A 26,510-nucleotide genomic window follows, 5' to 3' on the forward strand; every position below is an offset into this window, starting at 1 on the left:
GATTTCCTGCTACATGGAGCCATCACCACTGCAGGGACCCACACAACAAGACCCTAAGGACTCTGCTCAGCTTCAGGAGACCTAGGTTCCAGGTCTCCCCCAAAAGTTGGAAGAACATCCACTCCCATTCATTCACCCAGAAAACATATATTAAGTGCTTTTCAGGTGCCACTTCCCTGTACTCCTTTTCCATTTCCTGTACTTCTCTTTAACCATCTCCTTACCAACAAGAGCATGTCAGTGATTTCAAGCCTCTAGGGCAACGGAGTCCCATGAGTAACATGGAGATTCCTACTCTACCCTAGAACCCTTTAGATTGTGAACAGCATCCACACACATTGGAGGCAGAGTTCCCTTACCTTTTTCATTCCATATTTGGGAACTGACCAAGGTACCCAGAGGGAGTGGTAGACAGAGGTCCCCTTTCCAGCCATCTATGAATCAGCACACTAAACCCTACTTCACATCTTTCTTTCATGTTTAGAGCTTGCATCTCCCTTATACCCAGACAAGACTCAGTCCTCAGGGCTTGACCCAGGCATTCCCCTGAGCACCCAGCTTCATACTTAGTGTTTACCTCTTCTGTAATACTCATTTCACTTGTAGCCACTTGTGTCATTCCCCACGAGACTCCAAGTTCCATCAAGACAGGCAACAAATTTATTTGGTTTACCTCCGTCTCCCCAGCACCTAGCTCAGGGGCTGACACATAACATGCTTATCAAATGTTTGTTGCATGAATAGCTGTTGAGGGAAGGGGTAACTGGGTGATGTGATGAGCACTTATATGCAACTGATGAATTGAAAACTACATCTGAAACTAACGATGTACAATATGTTGGCTAATTGACTTTAAATTTTAAAAAAAGAACATCCGTTGAGCCCACTAACTTTCATCCTCAGATAATATTTACATAATAGTAGTAATAATACTCTACATAGTTCAGTGGTTTACCAAACACCTATATGGGTGAGTGTCCCAACTTTAGGGAGAAAGACAGTACAATAATATAATCATTACTCTCTCTACTTTCTTTACCACACAAAAATATGGTAAGTGACTTGTTTTAGGTGGTGGAACCAGCAGGGTTCAAATGCATATCTGCATTAAAATTCTGAATGTGGGCCATATATCATCTGCTAACCAGATGCTCTGGCAGTCAAGTAAAATACTGGTAGCTCATAGAAGAGAGGGGTAGAAAGAATATGAAGAAGCTAAAGCCAGGCCTCTATGATTTTTCTTTCCTCTAGCCTCTGCTTTCAACCTAAACAGGATCATGCTGTCTGTTCCAAGATTCTCAGCAATTTGAGGCGGGGGCAGAGAGTTAGTGAAGCCAGCGAAGCCTTACCTTCTGGGAGGAGGGAAATGACCGCTGGGACCCCGGATCACTATTATGTATGTGCACACTCTGTATCTGGACAAAATCTACGCCAAGGCATATGTACATGTACCCAGAATAAGTCACTGCGCCAACAGGTGCCACACAGAAATCATGCACATACACACTGACATGTGGCTGTGCACACTTAGACACACAGTTAAACATGTACCGAACACGCAGCTATCCAGCCACTGTTGTGTACACCCAGCAAATGAAGTACACTTCACTTACACAGCGGGCTGCAATCTTGGACGTGTGCGTGTATATGTGCATACAGGGGCCCTGATGCACGTTTGGACATCTGCACTTACGAATGCACACACACACACACACACAAACATGCACACAGGATTCATAATCCCTCTCAAGTACATGCACATTCCATACACGGGAATGTACGCCGTTACCGCCGTCAGGTCCACATGCACCCTCTGATCCACAGCGAGATGCATGCTCACGCACAAGCAAAACAGACACATGCACAAATCCCCACCCCCTTGCAATCGCCGGGGGAGGGGGGGGGGGCAGACGCTGTCGTGCCTGTAAGACACCGACGTGCATTCGCAGACCCCGGCGAGTCGTACACACCGAGACGCGCACGGACACACTCAAGCTGCCACCAGCGCTGAAGCCTTTCCCCAAGCCACGCGGACGGGAGAGCTCGGAGCAGCGGGCTGGCCCACGTGACCGGGAACGGAGCGCTCCCGCCCATGACGGGATGGGAAAAGTATGCGTGGGGCGGGCGCGGGCCGGGCGGCGGGAGGCTGCAGGGAGGCGGCGGCGGAGCTGCGCCGAGAGCTGGTGGTTGCGGAGGCGCCGGGACGCGGCGGAGCCCCGGGTGAGTGTCGCCGCGCGGCCGCCGCCGCCCCTCCCCACGCAGGTCCAGGGCGAGCGCAGGGGCCGGGAGGGCTCGGCGGTGCGGGCGCCCAGGCGGTGCACGGGCAAGGCCGCGCGCCACCTCCCCGCTGCAGGCCCGCAGCCCCGGGCTGGCCGCTCCCGCCTCCGAACACGGGTCGGCACGCCGGGGGCGCTCGCTGTGCGCGAAGCGGAGGGCCTGCTGATGCTACGCCTCGACCGCTCAGCGAGCGCCGGGCTGTTTCGTTTCCATGACGACCGGTTATGCCCCATCTGCCAAAGAGGAACCGGGTTCAGAGACGTTTAACCACTTGCTCCGGCTTGCACCGCTGGTAACCGGCGGTAAAGGGACCTGATCCCTGGTAAGTCCGAGTCCAGTACCGGAGCTGACAATTACAGCTGTATGTACGGAGAGCGTGATCTCGTGGACTCCTCCCAGCGCTTCTTTAATTGAATGTATTGTGTAGACCTGCAAAACTGAGCTCAGAAGGTGTCAAGCGGCAAGCTGAGATTTGCACCCGATTCTTTACAACTCTCTTCCCCCAAACTACTTGTCTCTAAGCCTTGCCTTAGTTACTTTGTTCATATTTCCCCAAGCCCTCTGCTGTGGTGCTGTTCCCAGACTGTATCTCTCAGCTGAAAGATCGCAGTGCCCCCACCCCCCCAACCCCCCCGTGGTCTCTCAGTCCTGGTTGCACAACCTCCACACTATCCTCCTCTGCTACCTGGAACCCTTCGAAATCTCAAGACCCCCTTGGACCCACCCTCTCCCAGGGACCCTGTGTTCCTGCCCCCAGGAACTGAACCAGCAGCGGTAGCAACAACATCCCGTATATGTCAACCCAAGGCTGATGCTCAGCTAGCAGTGTTCTAAGTCGGCTCCCTCCCCTCCTCCCATCCTGCCCCTCTTCCCCATCTACACCATTCTCTTCTGATTTATTCTGTTATCTGGTAATTGTGTCCATTAAGCCCACTTTCCACTGCCAACTCCTCAGACCCCCTGCTAGAACATCACCACTACCCTTCATTCTGACACATCAAGTGCACCGCAGAGTTGGCTTCTTCCCGAATGTCTGACTTCTCCCCATCCCCTAGCAGGGACACCGACTTTGCGAGTCTTCTAATACTTAAAGCTTAAGGTCATCTTTTGTTTTAAATGGTGTAAAACTAACAGTGCTCATCATAAGAAATTCAGACCATACGAAAAGGGAGAAAGTACAAAGTAAAATCCCTCACACCATTCCTAATTCTGAGAGGAATTACTCATTTACCAAGAAGTGTTCTTTCAGAAATTATATATGTGTCCGTGTGTATGTGTCCTTTTATTAAGTCAAAGAGAATCATACTTTACATTCCATACCATAGCATGCCTTTTTCACTTTGTGTATCTTTCCATCTGCATGTCTGGACTTACTTTGTTCTCACAACAGTGTCATTGTGTGTCATTGTACGAGTAAATCAGGATTTCTTTCATAAGTCTGGGGTCATCTCTGAAGCTCTTCTGACTCCATCAAATAGTCAGCAAGTTCCCCCCAGGAAGTGACTGCTTTCTCTGCAAATCCCCCTCTTCTTCCCTATCCTGCTATTCCTCATCAGCCGATTGGATACAGGGGACTGAATCTTCTTTCCTAAGGCGCCAGTCTCTAGTGCTCTCTGCTCCCGAATGTTCAGCATAGGCTAACCGAGTCCATGTGCACATTCACAGCTAGCCTCACCCATCCTTCCAGTCAGAGGCTTGCCAACCGGCCTCTGCCTCCATGAGATGAACTGCAGAAAGCTGATTTCAGTTCAAATTCTGTTTTACATTTACTTTTGAAAGGAATTCTATGCCAAATCTTTTTTGAAGGAAATAAGCTTCCTTGAATTTGTGCATTGCTGTGAATGGCTTCCCTCTAGAACACACATACACAGAGCTGCCCTGTAAGTCAAGGCTTTATGTTCATGGGTCCTATGCCCAAGCACGTGGCAGAGGGACAGGAGCCCTGGGCCCTGAGTCAGCAGCAGGCCTGCGTCCCCTCCCAGCTTGGACCTGGTAAAAAATGAGTTCACTCCTCTGAGCCCTGTTTTCTCTTCTGCCAAGTGAGGATGATAGTATCAGCCTTACAGAACTGCAAGGAGAGCAAAAGGGGAAAATGCACATCAAAGCTTTGAAGTAAGAATGCACAACATACGTGGAGAACACCCTTTCCCTCCAGGTCAGGGGGTGCCCAGTCAGATGCTAATACAGGCTGTGTGGAGCACATCAGCAAGCAGAATGCATGCCATCTGGGAGTGGTAAGTGCTGTGGACATTGGGGAATGTGGTCCTGTGCAGTTGTCTGCTAGGGTGGCCATATCAAAATACCACAGACTACTGATGTAAACAACAGAAAGTTATCTCTCAGAGTTCCAGAGACTAGAAATCAACCATTAAGGTGATGACAGGTTTAGTTCCTTCTGAGGCCTCTCTCCCTGGCTTGCAGATGGCCACCTTCTGGCTATGGCCTCACATGGTCAGCCCTCTGTGTCTTGTGTCCTAATCTCCTCTTTATAAGGATGCCAGGTATAGTGGATTAGGGCCCAATCATGTGACTTTACTTTCTTTTACCTCTTTATTTTTTTTAAGATTTTATTTATTTATTCATGAGAGACACAGGGGGTGGGGGCAGAGACACAGGCCGAGGGAGAAGCAGGCTCCATGCAGGGAGCCTGACATGGGACTCCATCCCAGGTCTCCAGGATCAGGCCCTGGACTGAAGGCGGCGCTAAACCGCTGAGCCACCCGGGCTGCCCTCTTTTACCTCTTTAAAGGCCCAACCTCCAAATCTAGCCCCATTCTGAGGTTCTGGGGGTTAGGATTTCAACATAAGAATTTGGGGGAACACATTTCAGCCCATAACACTGCATCTTGAGGGGCAGCCAATTGGTGCCCTTCCAAATGTTGCCAAATCTACAGATTCCCAAGAATACCCAAAGATCTTGATTTTTGGTGTTTTTTTTTTTTTTTTTCCAGCAACCTTTTATTAATCTGCTTAAAAGAGCTGAAGCTCTTAGGTTTATGGTGACGACTTTTGAACTTCTTTGATGAGCCCAACGGCTTCTCCCAATGCTTGAAGACCTGCTCAGGGTCCACCTCCATCTCTTCTCTGGCCCCAGGGCCCTTCTGTCTGGGGCACCTTGGCTTCTCACCCTCCTCCTCTGCCAGAGTCATCGGTGCTATCCCCATGCTCAGTCCTTCCCAGATCGTTTCTGGTAAACAACTCGAGTGGGTACAGATCTGTCATGCTGTCGTCACTGCCACTCGCAGCTGTGCCATCTTTGTTGGAAGCGGGTTCCCAGGAGGCTTCTCTTGGGGGAGGTAGCCGGTGCTGTCCAACTGGTCTTCCCTCCTCCTCCTTTTGTGCAGGAGGCAGGCAGGCACGCACTCCACATACTGCTTCTGACACCGTATTCACGCACAGATCTCTGGCACCGCTGGCTCTGGGTAAGCCTCAGCACATGCTCTGGGGACTTGCTGAGGCACTGCAGGGTGAGTTTGCAGAACAGCTGACGTGGGTTCTTGGTGCTGGGAACAGTGTGCAGCTCAAACTCCAAACTCCACGTAGTCGAAGGCAGGAGAGGCATGGACTAGTCACTGGTATTTCTAGCCGTGGATGTAGACCTGGAACTCAGGCAGAAGGTAGGGCAAGCTCGTGGCTGGTGGCTGGCAGGAGCGCATTTCACCTTGCAGGAGCACTCAGGTGCTTGTGCCTGGACTCTTGGTTTTAACATAAAATCTCCCATGTCTTACACTGGCAACAATTTCAAATTAAAAACAACCAGAAAAGTGTGGTGCAGTCTGTAGTTTTCACCAGGTGGGCCATGGATAATCCAGTCAGGTCTAGATTTTCATTTCCTCAGTGGCAGGGCCATCCTCCCTAGCTTTTCAGTCCCTCTCTCAACCAGAGGTCCTTGCACATCGCAATGTCAATAAAGAGCTGGTTACTAAATACATAAAGTCAAATTTTACAACTTCTTTTACTGTAGGACACACATGTAGAAATCCTGCACCTTTGCATTTATATCTTGCTGTTAGATTGTATCAGCTGTTTTAACTGCCTTCGAGCTGTTTACCCTGAAGCTCACAACTGTTCAGCTCACCTTTCTCACATTTTACAGATGAGGAAACAGCAGACCCAGGTCTACTCATTTAACCTTCTCCTGTTATACTGTTATTTCCTATCTCACATTGTTTTTATATATTATCACATCAGAATAACACTACTATTACCGAGTGCTTACCGGTGCCTGATGACTGCATTATTTCATTTAATATTCACAATTATTCTATAAGGGAGTTATAAGCAATTTAATTACTCAGGGAGACAGTCCTAAAGACCTCAAATAATTCAAACTTCGCCTGCTGAAGGATGGCAGGTATTTCTGCTCACCTAGTAGAATAGTGTTGTCACGTGCAAGCACAGTTTATAATTCATAAATCGCACTGCCTTGCCAGGTCCTTGACAACTTTCAATTTGGGGATTTTGAGTCATTTCAGATTTCACACATGAAGTGAAACAAAAAATGTTTTTCTATCATGCTATTTCAAATTCAGATGATTGAAACAAGGCCATGTATGGCTTTTTCCATTTCATAGATAAGGAAACTGAGGCCCAGAGGGGTTCAGTATCAGAGGTTGGACATCTCTGAGACTGACTCTGTGCTCCTTGAAGGCCAGCCCTCTGTCCGATCTTCTGAGTTGCCCTGAATGCCTCTCAGGGCCTGACTGGAATGACTCCGTGGAGAGCAGCAGTTGAGAAGTCAAGGCAAACTTAACCTTTCTCCCCAGCCCTTCAGAGTTCAGAAGTAGCTCCTCTCCCTCAGCTCCCTGGATCTTCAAGTGTGATCCCTTCTATACCATTCCAGGGGATCATCTAGCCTCAAAATTTCCTTCTCTTGCCTCCTGTGTGGCCCTGGATGCTCTTTGGAGAGACAGCCTGTTTCAAAGAGAAAGGAGGTTCAAAGCTTGCTTTCCCTCCTGGCCACCCTGGTGTGCCAGGCTGGACCCTCAGTATATACCCAGACCATGTGCCCTATGAGAGTAGCAGCCACATCTTTACATCTCCAGAACACCAGAGTCTGGCCTCAGAGGCAATAAGTGGTGCCACTTGTGGGTATCCACATGCCAAGCCATGGTACCAACCACATGATGTCCCATTTGGGCCCCCATCACTTGCTGAGCTAAGTACTGTCCCATTGATTCACCTGTCTTTGTATTATGGAGCATGAACACACCACATAGCTCAGCGGTGTGGGGCCGAGGCAGACACCCCATCCTTCCCTCAGGATGCAATGCCAGTGCAAGAGCAAGGGCCAACCCTCCTCTCTTTTGGTGGCAACTCACAGAAACACAACACAAACTAGTTTAAATGAAAATGGAGCAATAGAAGAAGGCAGCGGCCTCTGCCTGAAATGCACAGGACTCTGAGATCAGGACTGTTTCTCGTGAGTTCAGCTGCAGATGGTGACAATTAGAATTTTAAACTAGGTCTTAATTTCTGTATCATGCTTTACTTTCAACATCCGTTATCCTGTTTGATCTTTGGGGGGACAAGAAATCATACCGTAATAATAGCTAGTGCTTGTGTACCCCCCACCATATGCCACACTTCGTCTAGGGACATTATATCCTCATAGCAACCTTCTAAGATAGGTAGTATTATTATCGTCCCCATGTTGGAGAGGACAAGGCTGGGGGAGATAGAATAAGTAATTTGTCAAAGTTCCCACAGGTAGTTCAGCTAGTTCAGCTCAAGCAGCTATGTTTAGAGCTAATACAGTAGCCACCACGTGGCTCTTGAGCCCTTGAAATGTGACCAGTCTGAATGCAGATGTGATGCAAGTGTAAAACAAACACTGGGTTTCGAACACCTAGTGCTGATTGACGAATGTGAAATGCCTCACTAATCATTTTTACATTAATTGCATGTTGAAATGATATTTGAGATCTATTAGGCTACATAACATTAACATTAATCTCACTGCATTTTACCTTTTTAACATGGCAATGAGACCCATTGTGAATGGTGGCCACACATCATAGTCTTACTGGATAGCACTGCTCAAACACGCTCCCCAGCACTCTGGTCTGCCACTTGGAGGCTGGCCCTCAGGACAAGCTGGATACAGGGCTCTGAACTCAGGCCTCCTTCCCTCCCTTCACATCTGGCACATCAGCTGCATTCTTCTGGCTCACTGCCGCCCTTGGTCGCCCTGGGGGAAAACAGCTGTGGGCAGCTCCAAAGCTGGATGGCTTTGTGCTCTCCTTACACAGGCAACTGAGATCCAACATGAAGCAGCCCACGGTCCTGGGGTGGGGGGGGCCCATGTCCACCCCATCACATCGCATGCTGTGTTTGTCGGTTGGTCGGTGGATCAGTGGGTCGGGGTTTGGGTGTACAGAACAGAAGGTATGGCTCAGTGGCCGCCAGGCTGACTTCCAGCGCTCTCTCCGGAGTGCCTGCTGACACAAACCCTGTGAGATCCTGGCTCCTGGGATCTCACTGGGTCACTCTTTGTCCTTGGACCTCTTTTCTCTACACCCAGCCAGAAGCAGAGTGAGCTTCTGCACACAGCAGATCGAATGGTTTCTGGGGCCTCTTGGCAAGTGCGCCCATGCCTTTGAATCTTCGGTATTAGACTGGTTGCTGGAGTGTTTCCAAATTCCAGGAAGGGGACTTGTCTGTTGAGCACTGTGTGAGGAGCTCTCGCCAACCCCCTCCTCTAGGCGGTCTGTCAGCTTTTCAAGGAAGCTGGAAAGGGCTGTTTCCAGTTTGCTTCCTGGAATTCAAGGAGGGCATGGAGTGTTTTTCATTATGGAATTCTCACTCCCATCAAAGGGGATTTTCAGAAAGCCTCATCTGCAAGCAAGCCCCACCCCATTCCAGCCACCAGCCTTTCCCCTTTAACTCCAAATCCTTGGAGAATTGCTGGCTGTGTCCAATTCAGGTATCTCCACCACCACCCAGAACTCTAGGAGCCTCCCCAGACACTCTAGAAGCTCCTGCTGGGAGGTCAGGACTGCTTGCTGTTAGTTCTGGGGCAGGTGGTGGCAATTACAATTTTCAGCAAGGCTTGAACTTTTGTATCCTGTTTGCTCTCAGCCTCAGTTATCTTGTTTGATTCCCTGTAAGGCAGATGGAGTGAGTGTTACCATCTCCATTTTATAGATGAGGAAATGGAAGCAGGAATAAGAGGAAATGACTTTCCCCCAGTCACATAACCACTCACTGGGTTTTGAACCAGTGAGTCACAAAACTAGGGCTGGGACTCCCATCTTCCAATCCAAGACCAGTCATCTCACTGCGTTTCCCTCATGGACCGAGTGTGGCTTTGTCATCCGCACAGAGTAAATGAAAAGTTTGGATCCTGTTACCCTTTTATTAAAAGGAGTGTCTCCTTCCTGGCTGTGGAAGCACTGTGAGCTGAGCACTTCCTATGTGCGGGGTGGGTACTGTGGGAGGCTCTGGTGACATAATGAAGAGCAAGACAGGCAGGCAGGCACTCACTTTCCAGGACCTTCCATGCCACAGAGAGGATGCCGTTAGTGGGTTGAGAAACCAATACACACATAATCACAACTTGATTGAGTGCTGACTTTAGGCCAGGTGACCAGGTATTTCTCTCCAAGGACACAGTGGTCATCTGAGCCCTGAAGGCTGAGGCAGGCAATGGTCTGTGGGCCTCACAGGGAGAAGGTGGGGCTCCGGGGCCTTTTAGGTAGAGTTCTCTTCAGCTGCTGGGCGGTCACCGAGTCACACATTGGACTCGAAGCTTTGAGTACATTATCTCATTGTTCCTACAGAAACTCTGTGAGGTGGGTATATTATTGTTTCCATTAGATGAGGAAATGAAGTGGGTGGGTTTCCCATGCCTCTTAATCACAGAGTTAAAACACCAGCCCTCCCTGTCAGCATGTCATAGCCCGAGAACCAACTGCTCAGGTTCATTTAAGTATAATGTATATCTTCCAGTCTCCAAGGCAGGATGGCTCACAATCAGGCAGCCTGGCTGACGGCCCAGACAAGTGTCCCTGGAGTTTCTACCGGCAGACCACACTCAGCTGTAGTGAGCAAGACACCACTGTCCCCACTTCTGGTCCTTTTCACATCACAGTCTGAGCTGAGGATCCTTGGGAATGAGCCAGTGGCTGGTGTCTTGAGGGCCAAGGGCAGGAAGGAGGAGGAAGGCTCTTCTCCTCACAGCAGATTTCAGGCTGGGCCACTTTAGCTCCCAGTGTTTTCCTGGGACATGTGTATTTATGAATCATTAGCTACTTAACTAAGAGATGATAAGCCCAGGGATGGGGCAAATTAAAACCAGACTGAAGAACTTATCCAAGTTTAGTACCTCATGACTTCATTTTTGGGGTTTAACCAACTAACATCTTTTCCCCCTACGGCAGTAAGACTGTCATAAACCTTCTCATTCAACTCCCACCAGAAAGAATTTTTAAAGATTTATTTATTTGAGAGAAAGAGTACAAGTGCAAGTGGGGGATGGAATCAGTGGAGAGGGAGAGAATCCTCAAGCAGACTCCCTGTTGTGCTCCACCCCAGACCCTAGGATCATGACCTGAGCCAAAATCAAGAGCTGGACACTCAACCTTCTGAGCCACCCATGCCCCCCAAGAACTGAGATAGTTTTTAAAAAGGTGAGGAAAGACCAATACTTGGGTTTTTTCCCTCTGATCAGTTGAACAGATATTTATGGAGTACCTGCTATGTGTAAAATATTCTGCAAGCTCCATTCCTGGAGTGAGGGTGGGGGCCCCCTGCGCTCTAAGAGGTCAAAAGGAAGGGGGGATTAGAATTAGGTCTGGTTTGGGTTAGAAATACCATGAAAGGGAAAAAACTTTCTTTTGTGGGGAGATGACTTATTGGAGAAAACTTATTTGAATCCAAGGATTTCTTTTGGATTTAAGCCATTGCCCTGTTTTCTCCTTGCTCTGGATTTTCTTGAGGGCAGAGTGTGGGTCTCAATATAGTGAATACAGGTGCCATGTTTAAGGGCTAGAAAGACAGAGGAGCTGGGGTCCCAAAGGAGAGCTGTCAGAAAGGGCATGTCAGGGAAGGCCTTGGGGGAAGTGACATTTAAGCTGAAAGACAACGGATAAAGAGCCAGCTCGCCAGAGGGTGGGGCTCCTCTGCTGGCAGACTGGCGCTGGGCCTGAGGAGGTGGGCTGGGCGACGCTGGGGAGCTGGCGGCAGGGCGGTGGTGGCCGCAGGAGCCAGGCATCTAGGGCTTTGTGGGCCACGTCAGGGTTTCCGATGTTTGCTGCTGCAGCCAGCAACAGCTGGAGTAAGACCCTCCAGGAAGTGATGTAGCTGAGTTCTGTTTTTGAACAGTCCCTCTGGCTTTGCATGGGGAGTGTATGTGGGGGAGGGAGGAGGCTCCTGCTGGGTCTAAGCAGGGAATGAGCAGCTCGTGGTGGTGGTGGGGGGGGGGTGCTTTGGGGACCCTGGTCTTTTGGTTCAGCTCCTAGGAACACCCCATTAACCCTCCAAAGGCACTTGTGGAAGTCAGGGCCCAGGACCTGCTCCCTCCCCATCCCCAACCCATCCTCTTTGCTAAGCCAAGGGTGGGCCTCTCAAAAGATAGGTTTTCCTTAAGCATCGTTTTACTTAAGTATCCCAAGGGAGAAAAAGCATCATTTCTACATTTTCAAAGTCAGATATTATACATACACGTGTGTATGTGTGTGTGCTTGTAGGCATGCGTGTGTGTGTGTGTGTGCGCGCGCGTGCGTGTGCGTGTCTGTATAAATTGACATTAAAGAAATTTCTCTATTGTTGTGTGTGGCTTTGGCAAATGCTTCAAGGTCTCTTCTCTGATTCAGAATATTTAAGAGGAAAATCTAAGAAATGCTGACATAATGGAAAGCGTTTGGACATTAGGGTCAGCCAAACCCAAGTTCAAATATAACTTCTGTCTCAAATTTGTGTAAATATGAGCCGGTTAGCCTCTCTGAGCTTCAGTTTCCTCTTGTATAAAATAGGACAAATTAGCAGAAGGAGGGAGCAAGGTGTAGTGTATTAAGTGTAGCCTTCAGATCCCCTCACATGGATTTGAATATGGTCCCCGTGGCTCTAATTGTGTGACTTGAGGCGAGTCAGCTCACTTTTCAGTGCCTGTTTCTTCCTCTGAAGAAATGGGATAGTAATTTTGCCACCTTCACAGAATTCATTATAAACTTTAAATAAAATAATTCATATACAAAACATCACACAGTGCCTGGAACATTGTAGGCATCTAATAAACTCGGTTTGCCTCTGCCTCAGTTTCCCTGTCTGTAACTAAAGGGGCCAGTCTCTTGGGGTCCTCCCCAAGTATGCCATCCTAAATTTATTTATTTATTTTAAATATTTTATTTATTTATTCATTAGAGACACAGACAGGCAGAGACATAGGCAGAGGGAGAAGCAGGCTCCATGCAGGAAGCTCCATGCGGGACTCAATCCCAGGACCACGGACCCGGGGATCACGACCTGAGCCAAAGGCAGACACTCAACCACTGAGCCACCCAAGCATCCCTAAATTTATTTAAAGGACCCTGGAAGAGGTAACCTGTCCGGATCCCTTGGGGCGCTGGCTCCCCTCCAAGCACCTAGCTCCCAGTTTGTCTCCCCACCAGTGTAGAGAGTAGGCTGGGGGCCAGGCTCCAGAGGCAGGAGGGTGGGGGCACTGACTGGGAGCAGGAATATTTGGAGCCTTGTTTTTCTTGGAGGTGCCCTGGAGGCAAGGAGACTCTCTCCCTCCAGAATCTAGTCTCCCCGCCTTTATTTCCAAAACAGTTCCTGGCTGGGACTGCGGGAATAGCCAGGCTCCAGCTCTGAGAAATCCCTTCCCCTGTGCCTGTTCCCCAGCCCTGCCCCTCCACCCCGCCACTGGGCTGCTGGGGCCAGCTGTCCCTGAGCGGAATCCCCCGTGTCCAGCAGAGGCAGGGGGCCTGCGACCTCCTGGCCCTGGCGGGGCTTGTGTGGCTGAGAGGGAGCAGCAGAAGGGAGAAGGGGCCGTAAACCGAAGCAGATGCTCCCCGCTCGCCCGTGCATCCTGCTGTCTCTCCGTCCTGCCTTTCTTCATCTGGCTGTTTGCAGGACCTCATCTGGCTGGAAGACTCGCTCCCACCCGCTTCCTTCCTCCCTCTCCCTGGTCCAAAGCATTCGCAGATTGCAACCATTTCAAACCTGCTTTGAGAATTCGGTTTCCCTTGTGGGCGCCCAGATGTATCCCAGCTCACAAGTAAACAGTGAGTTTTCCAGGACTCTTGTCAAGCAGACCAGGGAAGCAGATGGAGATGCCTGGGGACAGGGAGGGTCTAGAGCATGATTCTCCAAAAGGGCATCATGCATCTGACACTTCCACCTCCTACCACCTCTCCTGTCACCAAGGCCAGCTGTGTTGAACACGTGTGACACCAGAGGCACACAGTTTTACCTCCTCTGTCCCCTCTGTAATGTCCCCTCCGGAGGGAGGCCCCCTCTGTCTGGCAGTCCACCCCCAGGGAATCCCATCTTCAATCTCCATTCAAAGGTGAGACTTCCTCCTATCCCCCCACCCCCCCACCCCCACGAAGATGTGAAGCTGGCAGGGCCATCTGCTCCCTTCCTCAGCTCACTCTTTCCAGGTGGAAGGAAGGGGAGGTAAAGGGACAGGCAGCAGGAGGGCTCTTCATGTTTCTTGGCGGGGGTGGGGACTCCACTGCTCTACCTCTCTGGGCCTGGCAGACACGGACGCTACCCCTTCCGTGGGGGCCTTTAGCCCACTCCTTGGGGTTGCCCTGTGGACTCTGACTGTCACTGCCCTGAAGTGGGCCATGCACATTCTCTTTTTGCTTGCAAGTCCAGACCTTGCCCTCAGCTTCAGGCTTCCAGGTGGCTAACGCTGCTGGGGGCCCCTTGCCTTCAGATCCCTCTGGCCCAGGCTGGCTCCCGCAGGGGAATGTCTGGTACCCTCCACCCCCCAAAGGAGGCGAGAAGGTAGTCAGTCCCCTTCCCATACTCTCTTTCAGCTTCCACCCAGCCAGTCTCTCAGCTTTCTCACACAGGCCTCAGTGGTGTGGCCACTCTCCCTCCCTGTCCCAGTGACACAGGTCACATTTTAAAATCCTTGGTCTGACATGAGTGCCAAGAGTTGTAGAAAGGGCTCTCAAACTGTTCATTCGTCAATTCTGTGCTCTGGCCTGACCGCTCCATTTAGCAGCAGCCTCTCATGAGTCCTGATGCCCAAGCGGGGGAGGTGGGGGTTACTTTAAGCATGGGTGTGCACTGTACAGATAGATACCAGTGCTCTTGGTTAAAAAGGGATACTAGAAAGGGCTAGGGAGGCATTAAAGATACACTATCACCAAATTGAAATTTTTTTCTTGACCTAATCAGGATTAAAGAAATTGAAGAGATAGGGATCCCTGGGTGGCGCAGCGGTTTGGTGCCTGCCTTTGGCCCAGGGCGCGATTCTGGAGGCCCGGGATCGAATCCCACGTCAGGCTCCTGGTGCATGGAGCCTGCTTCTCTCTCTGCCTGTGTCTCTGCCTCTCTCTCTCTCTCTCTCTGTGACTATCATAAATAAATAAATAAATAAATAAATAAATAAAAGAAATTGAAGAGATAATTTTGTTACTATATGATGCAATGATATTGAAAATAGCAACTGGTATGAGGCCACCTCTACCTGGCCAGGGGTACCTCCATGACACTTATCTAGAGAAACCATTTAAGGTCCAGAGAAGGTGAGCCTTGGAGCCAGAACCAGAACAGGCCCCCAAGTCTGGGGTGGTGCTGTGCTGTGTGGTCTTCTCTCCTCTCCCTGGCAGGAGAGGCCTGATTTTCTCTCTCCTTCATCTGTTCCCAGGGTCAAAGATCCTGGAGGGGCCCAAAGGGGAGGTAGAGTCAGCCTATTTCCAGAGGCAGCCTGCACTGTGGACAGGCTTCTAGGACCAAGGCAAAACCAGGTCTGAAGGAAAGCGAGGTATGGACCCAGGAGGAAAGCACAGGCCCCAGGACCCAGGCCTGCCCACACCTGTTGCTTGAAGGTTCTGGTTAGGTAGCCCAAGGCCACATAGGCACAGTGGAGCCAGAAAGGGTTACATACCTGCAAAAGGGCAGGCTGAGGTCTGAAAGGCCCAGCATCAGAGATAAGAGACCTTAGAGACCATCTAGTCTCATGGGTCTCAGAGTGGGTGCCTGAACCAGCAGCAGCAGCAGCCCTCGGAAACTCACTAATAATACTGAATCATAAACCCTGGGGGTGAGGCCTGGCCATCTGGGTTTGAATGAGCCCTCCAGGTGAGTGTGATCCACGCTGAAGTGTGGGAGCCACTGACCTAGACCAAACCCCTTATTGTTCAGGTGGGGAAACTGAGGCTCAGAGAAGGGAAAGAGCTTGCCTAAGGTCACAAAGCAAGCTATAGGGGAGCCTGGGGACCTCCTTCCATGAAATACCTGCCTTCAGCTCAGGTCATGGTTCCAGGATCCTGCTCAGCGGGGAGTCTGCTTCTCCCCCTCCCTCTGCCTCTGGCCCCCACTCGTGCGCTTGCTCTCTCTCAAATAAAGAAATAAAATCTTAAAAACAAAAAATAAAAAGCAAAGCAAGCTACACTTTGGAGTTCACCCCCCATGGCAAGAAATCATGCCTGGAAATTTTCATTCTTGGGAGAAAGGCTGTTAATTGCAGTGTGACTGAGCTGATTTGTTGAGAGATCTTGATCAAGTTGCTTATTCCTGCTCTGGACCTCAGTGTCTGCATCTTTACAGCGAGAGGCTAGGAGTACATCATCTCGGGGCACCTGGGTGCCTCAGCCAATTAAACGTCCAACTCGGTTTTTGCTCCAGTCATGATCTCATGGGTGTTGGGATCAAGCCCATGTCAGGCTCCATGCTCAGCAGAGAGTCTGCTTAAGATCCTCTCCCTCTGTCCCTCCCCCCACTCTCTCTCTGTCTCTCTTATAAATAAATTAAAAAAAAAAAAAGAAGTGCATCATCTCTGAGCATACAATACTCTCTCTGGTCTCTGGTGATCATGCTGTTGCTGCCAGCAGCCTTAAGGACACAGTGTAAAATAAACTATATTGAAACTTGCAACATTTCTAAAAAAAAAATTACTCCCCAGACTACTTTCCAGGAAGCTATCACAGGATATGTGCCACCCAACTGAAGGCTTAAAAAACATTTTTTAAAGTAAACAAATAGAGAAATACATGGGATTTATAAAACAGGAGATGTAACACAGGGGAGAGGTGAAGACAACCACTACAGTGATCATAAAGGAGAATCTAGGATGGCAACCGTTTAGCACATATAAGGATCAGAACAGGAGGTGGGGGGTGCTCCAAGGCTTCTATCTTCAGGAAAATAAATGGATCAAATTATCTGATATATTTGATACTGTAGAAAATAGTGACATAGGGAACTAGGCACATGAAAAAATAAATTATTATCTCCAGCAAGAAAAGAGTGTAATGAGAAAGGAAATATAATTATGGTGCAGTGCTTAGCTTAGTAGTAAACAATACTTATAATAATTCAGACAGTAAACTTTGATTTCATCAAAAATTATATTTTAAATACATAAGGAAGAGGAAATAGGAGCTAGGATGATAGAAGGGGGCTGATTTCTCATCGGTCAAATGATATTCAAAAGACAATGTCTAAAGGGGCACCTGGCTGGCTCAGTCAGTAGAGCATATGACTCTTGATCTCAGGGTTCAAGTCCCACATTGGGTATGGAGCCTAATAATTTTAAAAAAAATTTTGAGGGGTGCCTGGGTTGGTTGGTTAATAAGCATCTGCCTTCAGCTCAGGTCATGATCCTGGAATCCTAGGATCAAGTCCTGCATTGGGTTCCCTGCTCAGCGGGGAGCCTATTTCTCCTTCTCCCACTTCCCCTTCCCCCGCCTGTGCTCTCTCTTTCTCTTTCTATCTCTATCAAATAAATAAATAAATAAATAAATAAATAAATAAAATCTTAAAAAAAAAAAGAGTATGCATTATAGCCTGCTCCAAAAGGACACAGATTCTGGACCTACCCGGTAGGGTTCAAACCCAAGCCCTGTCACCTGCTACTTGCATGAATTGAGCTTATTTTACACATTGCCAAGCCTCCACTACCTCACCTGTATCTGTCCGGCAAGGATGTTGTGAGTTTAATAATGTAAGGAAACTCAGCCCCTGCCTGGTACCCAGGAAGCACCTGGCAGGGAGGCTGCTGCTGTGGCCTGCCAGTGCTGCTCAGGTCTGGGGCACCTTGACTTAGAAATGAAGCCTCAGTTCTCACCTCGTGATGTGCTACCCTACATCCCCCTGAAGAAGAAGCATAGCTGCAAATCATCACCTACAATGCGAAATATTTCCGTCCTGTAACTTACTACTTGTGCCAAGTATTTGAGTGAAATCACAGCGTGTCTCCATCTCCAGCTCCTCCCAATTGGTGTGAGTGGGCCGTTAGGCCCTACCTCTGTTTCAGCTACTCTGAAGGACAGTGTGACAATGAGCGCCTCACCCACAAGACCTCTCCAAAGTATATTCTGGGTCAATAATTCATCCAAATATGTCCTCAAGATAGGATGACATCGTCTAGCTACTTGTATATGATATAGTAGAGAGCAAGAGAGAAATATAATTGAATTTCTCCTAGCAGTTTCCTCCTCCTCTGGTTGCCTTTCTGATGGACCGCCAGTCAGCTCAGTGACTGGACTCCCCTGCTCACAGCTCTTTTGCCTCCCACAGGTGACCACCATGATCCCTTGGGTACTCTTGGCCTGTGCCCTCCCTTGTGCGGCTGACCCACTGCTCGGAGCCTTCGCCCGCAGGGACTTCCAGAAGGGCTCTCCTCAACTTGTCTGCAGTCTACCTGGCCCCCAGGGCCCGCCCGGCCCCCCAGGAGCCCCAGGGCCCTCAGGAATGGTGGGAAGAATGGGATTTCCTGGAAAAGACGGCCAGGACGGCCAGGACGGGGACCGGGGGGACAGTGGAGAGGAAGGTAAGAGGCCCAGTACCTGCCCTTCCCATTCCTACCTGGGGTGACATCCTTTAGCACAGAGGGAGTTGAGTTACAAAAACTAATATTAATTCTATTTCATTATAAATGAAATCGATGTCTCTTTAAAAAACAGAACAATGTATTCTCCTGAAAGGAACAGTAGGTATCAAATCTTGTGTTCCTTCCCCAGCTGCACCATTGATTTGCTGAGTTGCTTTAGGCAAGTTTCCTGATATATTATTCAGAACTCTTTTGGTTACAAGTGACAGAAACTCAATTTATAGCCCCGAATGGAATTTATTGGCTCATGCAGCTGGGAAGTTCAAGAGCTGAGTTTCAGCAAGGGCTGGGTCTAGGAGCGCAAATGTTGTCAAGGCTCTACTGCTTGTGTGTGTTAGCTTTGTTTTCACAAAGGCTGAAAGTTTTGAAATGGCTACCAGCGGGCTCAAGCTTATCTCCTCATGGCTTGATCCACAGGCAAATCTCAGGATGACTAGTCTTCCCAAATCACATATGTATCCTGGACCAATCTTTTTGACCACGAAGGTGAGGTACCACCATCTGCCAGGACTGGGTGGATCATGCGCCCACCCCTAGGTGTGTGAGTAGGTGGTGAGAGCAGTTGGTCACTGTGGTTGACAGCCTCATGGGGACCACTTGAAGTCATGAAGGGTGGTTCCCCAAAGGAGGAGATACCAGACAGGCAGCAAACAGATGGAATAGTCTCTACAGACTCTTTCAACCTTGATATTCCATATGTCTCAAAACCCTTGATGTCAGTAACATCCCCACTTGTATGTTCTAAGAGGTGGGGGAGTGGTAACAACTTTTAATGTTGACAAAGCACTTATGAGTATGTTGCTCAACTGGCCATCCATCCATCCTATGAAGAAGGTATTCTTACTATCCCCATGTTACAGATGAAAAAAACCGAGAGTCAAAGGGGGATTCTATTGAGAACAGCACATCATGGCTATAAGAACCTGAACTCTGGAAACAGACCTGGGTACCTGGTTTGGCAAATTAGTTAACCTCTCTCCATTCCCTAGGTGCTTCATCTCTACAGTAGAGATGATAATAGCACTTACCCCATAGGGGTGTGACAAAGATGAAATATGACCTGTGAAGCATCAGTCTCAAAGTAGACATACGATAAATGGCAGTCACCACTTAATTGATGTGCTAAGCTCATGTGACAGGAGTCAGAAGCTGACTCCAAACCCAGACCTTCTCCTACCACACCAAATTAGGTCCTCCAAAAGCACCTTCTTCCCCAAATAACTATATAAATAATGATGATGGCTTTGACTCAGGGAGGTCTCACAGTGTGTCAGGCACTGGCTGCTATGGTATCCCATTCCCTGACCCCACTGATAGCTTCATTCAGGGCCTGTGCTCCAAACAGGGCCCGACAGAGTTTCCCCTGACATTCATCTTATTGGTCCCAGAGGTGAGTGGGTATCTCTGCTATTGACTTTTTCTCCTGGATTAAGAGGTGTGAGGATGTAGGCTGGGAGCTGCTCTTGGCCATCTCTCCTGCCATGCAGTGAGTCTCTGCTGAGAATTAAGACAACACACCACGGAAGGCAGTGTTAAGAGATGTAGAGTCCTGACCTGTAAAGTTCAGCCACCCTGGGGCCAGTACCAACCACTCAACCACCTTCTCATGTACACATACAGATGCATCTCCATAAAGGTCTTGAAAAGTAAAATCAGGTTTTCCTGAAGTTTCTCAAAAAGGTATCAAGAAAGAGGTACACCACATTGCACATTGTTGAACTTCCTGAGAAGCTTCCTTATCTATTTGTCCTCCCTCAAAAACTCCAATGCGAAATGATCCAGTCTTTATTCCTCCTGAGGTCCTTTCTCCCACTATTAGAGCAATAAGTTTTGCTGAATTTCATTTTTTCATGGAACAGCTTTATGATCTTAGCTTAATTTTTCTCCATCTTTAAAATTTTTAATTGTGGGTGATACACAAATACATTATCATTATGATATATTCAAACCATATAAATAAAGCAAGAGACGTCCTGAATTCCTACCTTCCTTATCCTCTCCTCACCTTCCCAGAGGTAACTACTATTAATTGGTTAGATGTGTATCCTTCCTCACCTTTTTCTACATAATTTACATACGTATATAGTAATGCCAGACATTGCCAGGCACTTAAGAAATCTGCTCCTGAGAATGCTACTTGGGAATCAGTTTCCCAATTACTTAAAATAGGAAAAATTTAAATATATTACATGTTAACTCAAAATTTTAAAACACAGTAAAATGCCTACATATATTCATGTAAGAAGCAAAGTGCCTTGTTAGAGTGTAAAATGCCTACAACATTACTTTCTGATCGCCCAGTTCATTTGGTAGTTAGCAAACGGTTGCCTTGTATACAGTAATGCCAGGATGTCTTTTGGCACCAGCAGCCTTCGGAAGCAGGCCCTTGACTGGCATTCAGCATGCTTTTCAAGTATCTACACCCAGTTCCGCTAGCCTACCAATTGTACCAATTGCACAATCGTGTTTGGATGTGACTCAAATCTTTACCCACATTTGTTTTTCTTTAAATGTTGTATTGAATTTAGGGAACATAAATAGACATGTTCTCTATATAATCACTGGCCTAAAATATTGTATTGAGAGAAATACACTTTATGAAATATGGGTATTAAAAACCGAGGGGCATTCTACAGGAAAACATTCCTTGGGGCATGTTCTGCAGCATGTGCCAACGATATTGGCGGAGTGTTTACTATGGGCCAGCCATTCTCCTGTGCACTTAACTGGTTAAAGAACTAGTTAGTGTTGTGGTTTCCTTTCAACAAAAAAGGTCCCGCCACCTGCTTTCTCCTCTTAACAGTATACTTTAGAGAAGTTTTCATATGTGCACATAAATCTGCCTCATTTTTCTGACTCCTGCATAGAGGTGCACAGTATGGGTAGACCATAATTTTTTAACCATTTCTCTTTAGATGGACATTTAGTTGTTCCTAGTTTTGCTCTTGTGAGCAATGCTGCTAAAACTCTTGCAGATGTGGACAGGGACCTGGTGCATTAGGCAGGGCTTTTACCAAGATCAACGTGCTGAAGTCAAGAGACTTCTTTCAGTTCTCTTGTCAACCCTTTACCAGCATAGCCCGTTGAAGGATTGGTCTGGCAGACAAACCAGAGTCTTCCCTAGAAGGCAGGAAAAGGGAAGGGGGTGAACTGTTCTGCGTTATTCTTTTCACTCCGATCCACAGTGGTCTTGGAAGGTAAGTATCACCATTCCCATTTTCCAGCTAAGATGGGGAGAAGTGCCCCGGGTTACACCATCAGGATGTGCACCCATTTCTGAGTGACTCCAAAACCTTCTTGCTCTTTCCATTACCCAAAGGCTCCTGCTCCAAGGATGGAAAGCCAAGGCCCACAGCATCTGCCTAGTTCTGTGAAGGCCCCCCCATAACACCAGCTGCTCTGTCTTCCAGGTCCACCTGGCCGGACAGGTAACCGGGGAAAGCCAGGACCAAAGGGCAAAGCCGGGGCCATTGGGCGGGCCGGCCCTCGCGGCCCCAAGGGGGTCAGTGGTGCCCCGGGGAAGCACGGCACACCAGGAAAGAAGGGGCCCAAGGGCAGGAAGGGGGAGCCGGGCCTCCCGGGCCCCTGCAGCTGCGGCAGTGGCCACGCCAAGTCTGCCTTCTCAGTGGCAGTGACCAAGAGCTACCCAAGGGAGAGGCTCCCCATCAAGTTTGACAAGATCCTGATGAACGAGGGCGGCCACTACAATGCATCCAGTGGCAAGTTCGTCTGCGGCGTGCCAGGGATCTACTACTTCACCTATGACATCACGTTGGCCAATAAGCACTTGGCCATCGGCCTGGTGCACAACGGCCAGTACCGCATCCGGACCTTCGATGCCAACACGGGCAACCATGATGTGGCCTCGGGCTCCACCATCCTGGCTCTGAAGCAGGGTGATGAGGTCTGGCTTCAGATCTTCTACTCAGAGCAGAATGGGCTTTTCTACGACCCTTACTGGACCGACAGCCTCTTCACAGGCTTCCTCATCTATGCTGACCAGGACAACCCTAATGAGGTGTAGACAGGCAGGTGTTGGGTCTCCAGGGAGGGAACAAGCTCCTGGACTTCCAGAACAAGACTCATCAACTCTCCGCTGGGTGGGAGTGGGAACTTCCAGCCCTGGACATTCCTCCTCTGCTCATTTTTCCCTCCATCATTAAATCCAAGCTTTTTTTATTCAACCTTTCATCTATCCATTCACTAATTTTATTTTATTTTATTTTTTTTAGTATCTACTACATGACAGACACTGTGCTATGCTCTGGAAGGCGCCTCAATGAACAAGACAGAGGCTCTGTCCTTGTGGAGCTTACATTCTAGTAGGAGATATAACTTGCAAATAAACAATCAAAGAATATAATTATCGTGCCAGGATGGAGATGTACATGCCATGGTCAAGAATAATAGGAATTATTTATTGCTATAATAAGGAGACAAAGAAGAAGGTGAAATTTTTTTTTAGATTTCATCTTTTTTTAAGTTTACTTACATGAAGTCTACAAATCTTAAGTGGACAGCTCAGAGAATTTTTACACATGTACACAGCTGGTAACATCCATGTAGATCACAAGCAGAATATGTCCCCCTCCCTGACTCCCTGAGGCTCTCTTAAGTGCCCTCCCAGTGAGTACCAGAAAGAAGTTAGTTTTCAGCTAAGTCCTGACGTGGAAGACAGAGCAAGGCAAGAGTCTGGGGGAAGGGGTCCCCTGACAGAGGAGCTGTGGGTACAGAGACCTTGCTTTAGAAAAGAGCTTGCCATATCTGAGGGACTGACTGGGGAGGCCAGAGGGATAGGTGAAGGCTGAGGTCTGAGGCTGGACATTATACAGAATCTCACAGGCTGAGGCAGAGTTCATACCACTCAAGAAAGTTTATCGAAATGAGCATGACATGAAGATGGGGATCACCTTGAATCTGTTCAGTGCACGAGTGAGTCAGCCTTACACTACATCACTTGATTATTAAATCACATGCAGGCTCATTTCTCAATCACGGAGATACAGCAGGGCATCCGAGCGTGTCTGACAACCGCTGCTCGAAGGTGGCAGGAAGGAGTAGCATGTATGTGAATCTTGCCCCCTCCTCAGGGATTTCCAGAGTACAGGGATCTGAGGGATGTGAGAAGCCAGTACAAAGCGGCTGGTGCTGAGAGATCAATTGCTGAAAGGAACTTTCTGATGGAGCTGGCAGGTGTCTCTGACTGACTTCTGTCTGGAAAGGTAGGCCCAGCAGGGCTGCTGACAGCGGTTCTAGAAAAGGATAGCCCCCTCTGTAAATAAAATAAGGTTTACTTAAAATAACTCTGTTCTCTCTGGGCCACAAAAAGTATGAGATTGGAATGAATTTAAGAAACCCAGGAAGGGGTGTGGGGACCAAGTGGATTAGTGTGTGGGTTGTGGTCCTGACCATCTCCCCTGTAGGAAGGGGCCAGCTTCTGAGACTGAAGATATCTTTATCTGTGAAGAGTTCTTTTTTCTTTTCCTTTATTAAAAAAAAGAAAACAAAAACTTTTTAGGAACATCTTTAGCCACTTCCTCTTCCTTCCCCAGGGATTTAGTCATTTGAAGGCATTGACTTAAGTCTTGGTAATCTGAGTAATAGATCCTGCCTGAGAAAGATGGGGAAGACCCCAGAAGTCTGTGATTGTCCCTTCTGGGCCCAACCTAAACCCATGTGCCCTTGGCACCCTGCCAGGGAATCCCCAGGGAGGGTCATGGTGATGATGGGGGGATTCTTAGCACTCTTTGTGGGGGATGGGGCAGATAGAAGCAGAGATCTTGCAGGGCCCAGAGCTGGGATGTCATCTTCCTTAGATGTGGTCTGGGGCTGCTGGAGATTGTGAGACAGGAGCACTAGGTTTGTGACAGGTGGGGCAGAAATAGGTCACACTATAGGTTGAGAGAGTCTCTGGTAGCCCGCTGATGGGCAAGATGAGGGCTGGCTTAACCCTTAACACTTCTGAGGTGGCCACCTCCTTGGAGAGCCACTTGCAGTCTTCAGGCAGAAGATGCAGGATGGAGGCCCAAACAAGGGAGGTGTTCTAAGGAGGTGGCTTCCCGGACGCATGGGAGCACCAGCCCCTCTTCCTGGCTCTGGCTCCTTGCCATGGGCCTCAGCAAACAGGGCCTGTCTTTAGGCCTCGGTGTTTGTAGGCATTGATGAAGATCAAGAATCTAGTGCATCTTTCTACAATAAAATTGCCCTGGAACCCAGGGTCTTCTCTCATACGGGACATTCTTTGAAAGACAGCCATTATCAAAGATAAAGAAAGCTGACACCAGTTAAAGAGGTAAAGACAGATTTTCATCAGTAATACACTCTTACAATAGGGAAAAGAGTCCAACGTGAACTGAACCCAACTTCGATTTATACAGAAGTGACTGGGTGTTTGAAAGGGAGGTGGAGGGAATAGGGATGAGGGGCTCTGTGAAGTCAGGAAGGAAAGAACTACAAAACAGAAGGGGGTTGGTCCACGTGAAACCCACCTACATTTGCTAAGTGGCATTTATCCAGGTTTACTCCCACCCTCCCACAGAGACTAGGAGACACTGTCTTCAAATTTGGCTGGAACAAACAAAACTTTTTTTTTTTTTTGGCTGCTTTGAATTTTTTCAATCAGCCTCTTTAAGGGGTGCCTAGGGTCACCCTAGGGACCTGACCCTGAGCTATTAGAAACTATGGTAATGTTTGTTCAAGTCTTTACAGGTGAAGGTTGACAGGCCTAGTCAAAAGGAGGGCTCCAAGTAGTGTGGCTAGAATTTGGGAATCTATGTCACCATCCCCTTCTGGAGAAAGCCCAGACAATCTGCAGCCCTGATTATTATGGTGTGAAGAGCACCAGATCTGCGCTGTCCCAACAGGCCAGTACTGGTCCTGGCTGGGTCTCATGGCTCATCTGACCAGTGAGGGAGGTTGCATGTCACCTATCTGTGGGCTATTCCAGTGCTGACTTCAGGGTAAGGACTATGGCTGGGGGCAAGTGGCAAATGAGGCACTCACCTCAGGCACAAAATCTAAGGGGGTGCCGTAAACTTCAATAATAAGTATAAACAATGTAATATTTTAATAAATCAAAATGCAAAAAAAAACCAACCCTATTTTTTGATGAACAAAATATCAGAATTTTAAATAAAGACCGGATCTGACAGTGCTGTGATTAGGGTGAGGTGAGGGAGGCCACAGATCCTGGCAGCATCAGTCCCCTGGCCGCCCTGAGGGGGTGGGGTGGGTGGGCGGTGGGAGGGGGGTGATGAGGGTTGGGGGGGGGACTTTTTTCTTCACTTCCTGCCTGTCATCTCCACTCGTGCCACTAGGGGGAGAGCGTCTACTACACAAACCTCCCAGCCCCAGGTTCAGAGGCGGGAAGAGCCACTCTGGTCTGTAGGCTGTTTTCTAGATCCAGAGCCAAAGTGGGGGAGAGAAAGACAGAGATTCTGGCCCCCGGTATTATGCGGCCATGACCTTGCACTGGGGCAAAGAAAAAATAAAAACAGAAGAGCTGCATGTCTTCCTAACGCTTTCAGCGAAAGGATTTCACATGCATTCAAAATTGCAAAGACGGCTGGTTTAGTGCAGGAATACAGCAGTTGTCTGGGAAACAAGAGATGTCTTTTCCAGTTCTAGCTCTTCCTTGATGCCTTGGGTGGCTTTGACTAAGCCATTTCCCATCTCGTGGCCTCACTTTTCCCATCTGTAAAAAGAAAGGCTGGATCAGATGGTCCCAGAACCTATTTTGGCGCTAAACATCCATGTTTCTGTCTCCAGAGCAGACCTAGGAGAAGAGTCTGGAGTTTCTGAAACATAAATTAAAGCAGCTGGATGAATCAGGCCAGCACATTCTGGAAGGTTGATCTCCACACTGGGCCTTCTGCTTCCATCGAAGACTTTCAACCAACTGCTGGCACTAGGTTTCCTAAGCTGGAAGACAAGTCCCATTATCTAACGTTGGCCTTATGTTAGTTTTACACACATTGTCTCTTTTCAGCTTCTCAGCACGCCCGTGAGCAGCTACTAGGATCATCATCCCCACTTCACAGATGGAGAGATTTGAGCCCTTAGAAAGGTTAGGTCAGTGCCAAGGTCACCTAGCTGGTGAGTGCTGGGTAGGACTGGGAGGGAGTCTAAAATCCAGAGGGTGTGCTTTCAAAGACACCAGCCCCAGCAGGCCCAGGTGTGAGCCCCAGACCCTCCCTCCAGTAAGCCCTGGGAGGAGGGGAGG

At 48.6% G+C, this 26,510-nt stretch overlaps 1 protein-coding gene and 1 pseudogene across 3 annotated transcripts; one reads left to right on the plus strand and one right to left on the minus strand.

The window, feature by feature from the left end:
* The first annotated feature begins 1,935 nt into the window (after positions 1-1,935).
* Positions 1,936-22,473, plus strand: C1QTNF2 (C1q and TNF related 2). 3 transcript variants are annotated; one of them, XM_077895664.1, is made up of 3 exons: positions 1,936-2,109; positions 17,977-18,229; positions 21,700-22,473. In XM_077895664.1, the coding sequence occupies exons 1-3, from the start codon at positions 2,101-2,103 to the stop codon at positions 22,311-22,313; spliced, it is 876 nt and encodes a 291-aa protein (XP_077751790.1). In that variant the 5' UTR covers positions 1,936-2,100; the 3' UTR covers positions 22,314-22,473. The 3 variants fall into 3 exon arrangements, with proteins under 3 accessions (XP_077751790.1, XP_077751789.1, XP_077751791.1); XM_077895663.1 differs by having other exon boundaries at positions 1,938-2,220; XM_077895665.1 differs by lacking the exon at positions 1,936-2,109 and adding an exon at positions 2,419-2,599.
* On the minus strand, positions 2,500-5,933 carry LOC144311997 (surfeit locus protein 2 pseudogene; annotated as a pseudogene).
* Positions 22,474-26,510: the final 4,037 nt, after the last annotated feature.

Source organism: Canis aureus, chromosome 4 (genome assembly GCF_053574225.1).
Source record: "Canis aureus isolate CA01 chromosome 4, VMU_Caureus_v.1.0, whole genome shotgun sequence".
Lineage (NCBI taxonomy): Eukaryota > Metazoa > Chordata > Mammalia > Carnivora > Canidae > Canis > Canis aureus.

Coding starts and splice junctions, on each gene's coding strand:
- C1QTNF2 (XM_077895663.1), top strand. CDS start 2,101: ATGGGAAAAGTATGCGTGGGGCGGGCGCGGGCCGGGCGGCGGGAGGCT. Junction 2,221..17,976: donor GGGACGCGGCGGAGCCCCGG/GTGAGTGTCGCC, acceptor TGCCTCCCACAG/GTGACCACCATGATCCCTTG. Junction 18,230..21,699: donor GGGGGACAGTGGAGAGGAAG/GTAAGAGGCCCA, acceptor TCTGTCTTCCAG/GTCCACCTGGCCGGACAGGT.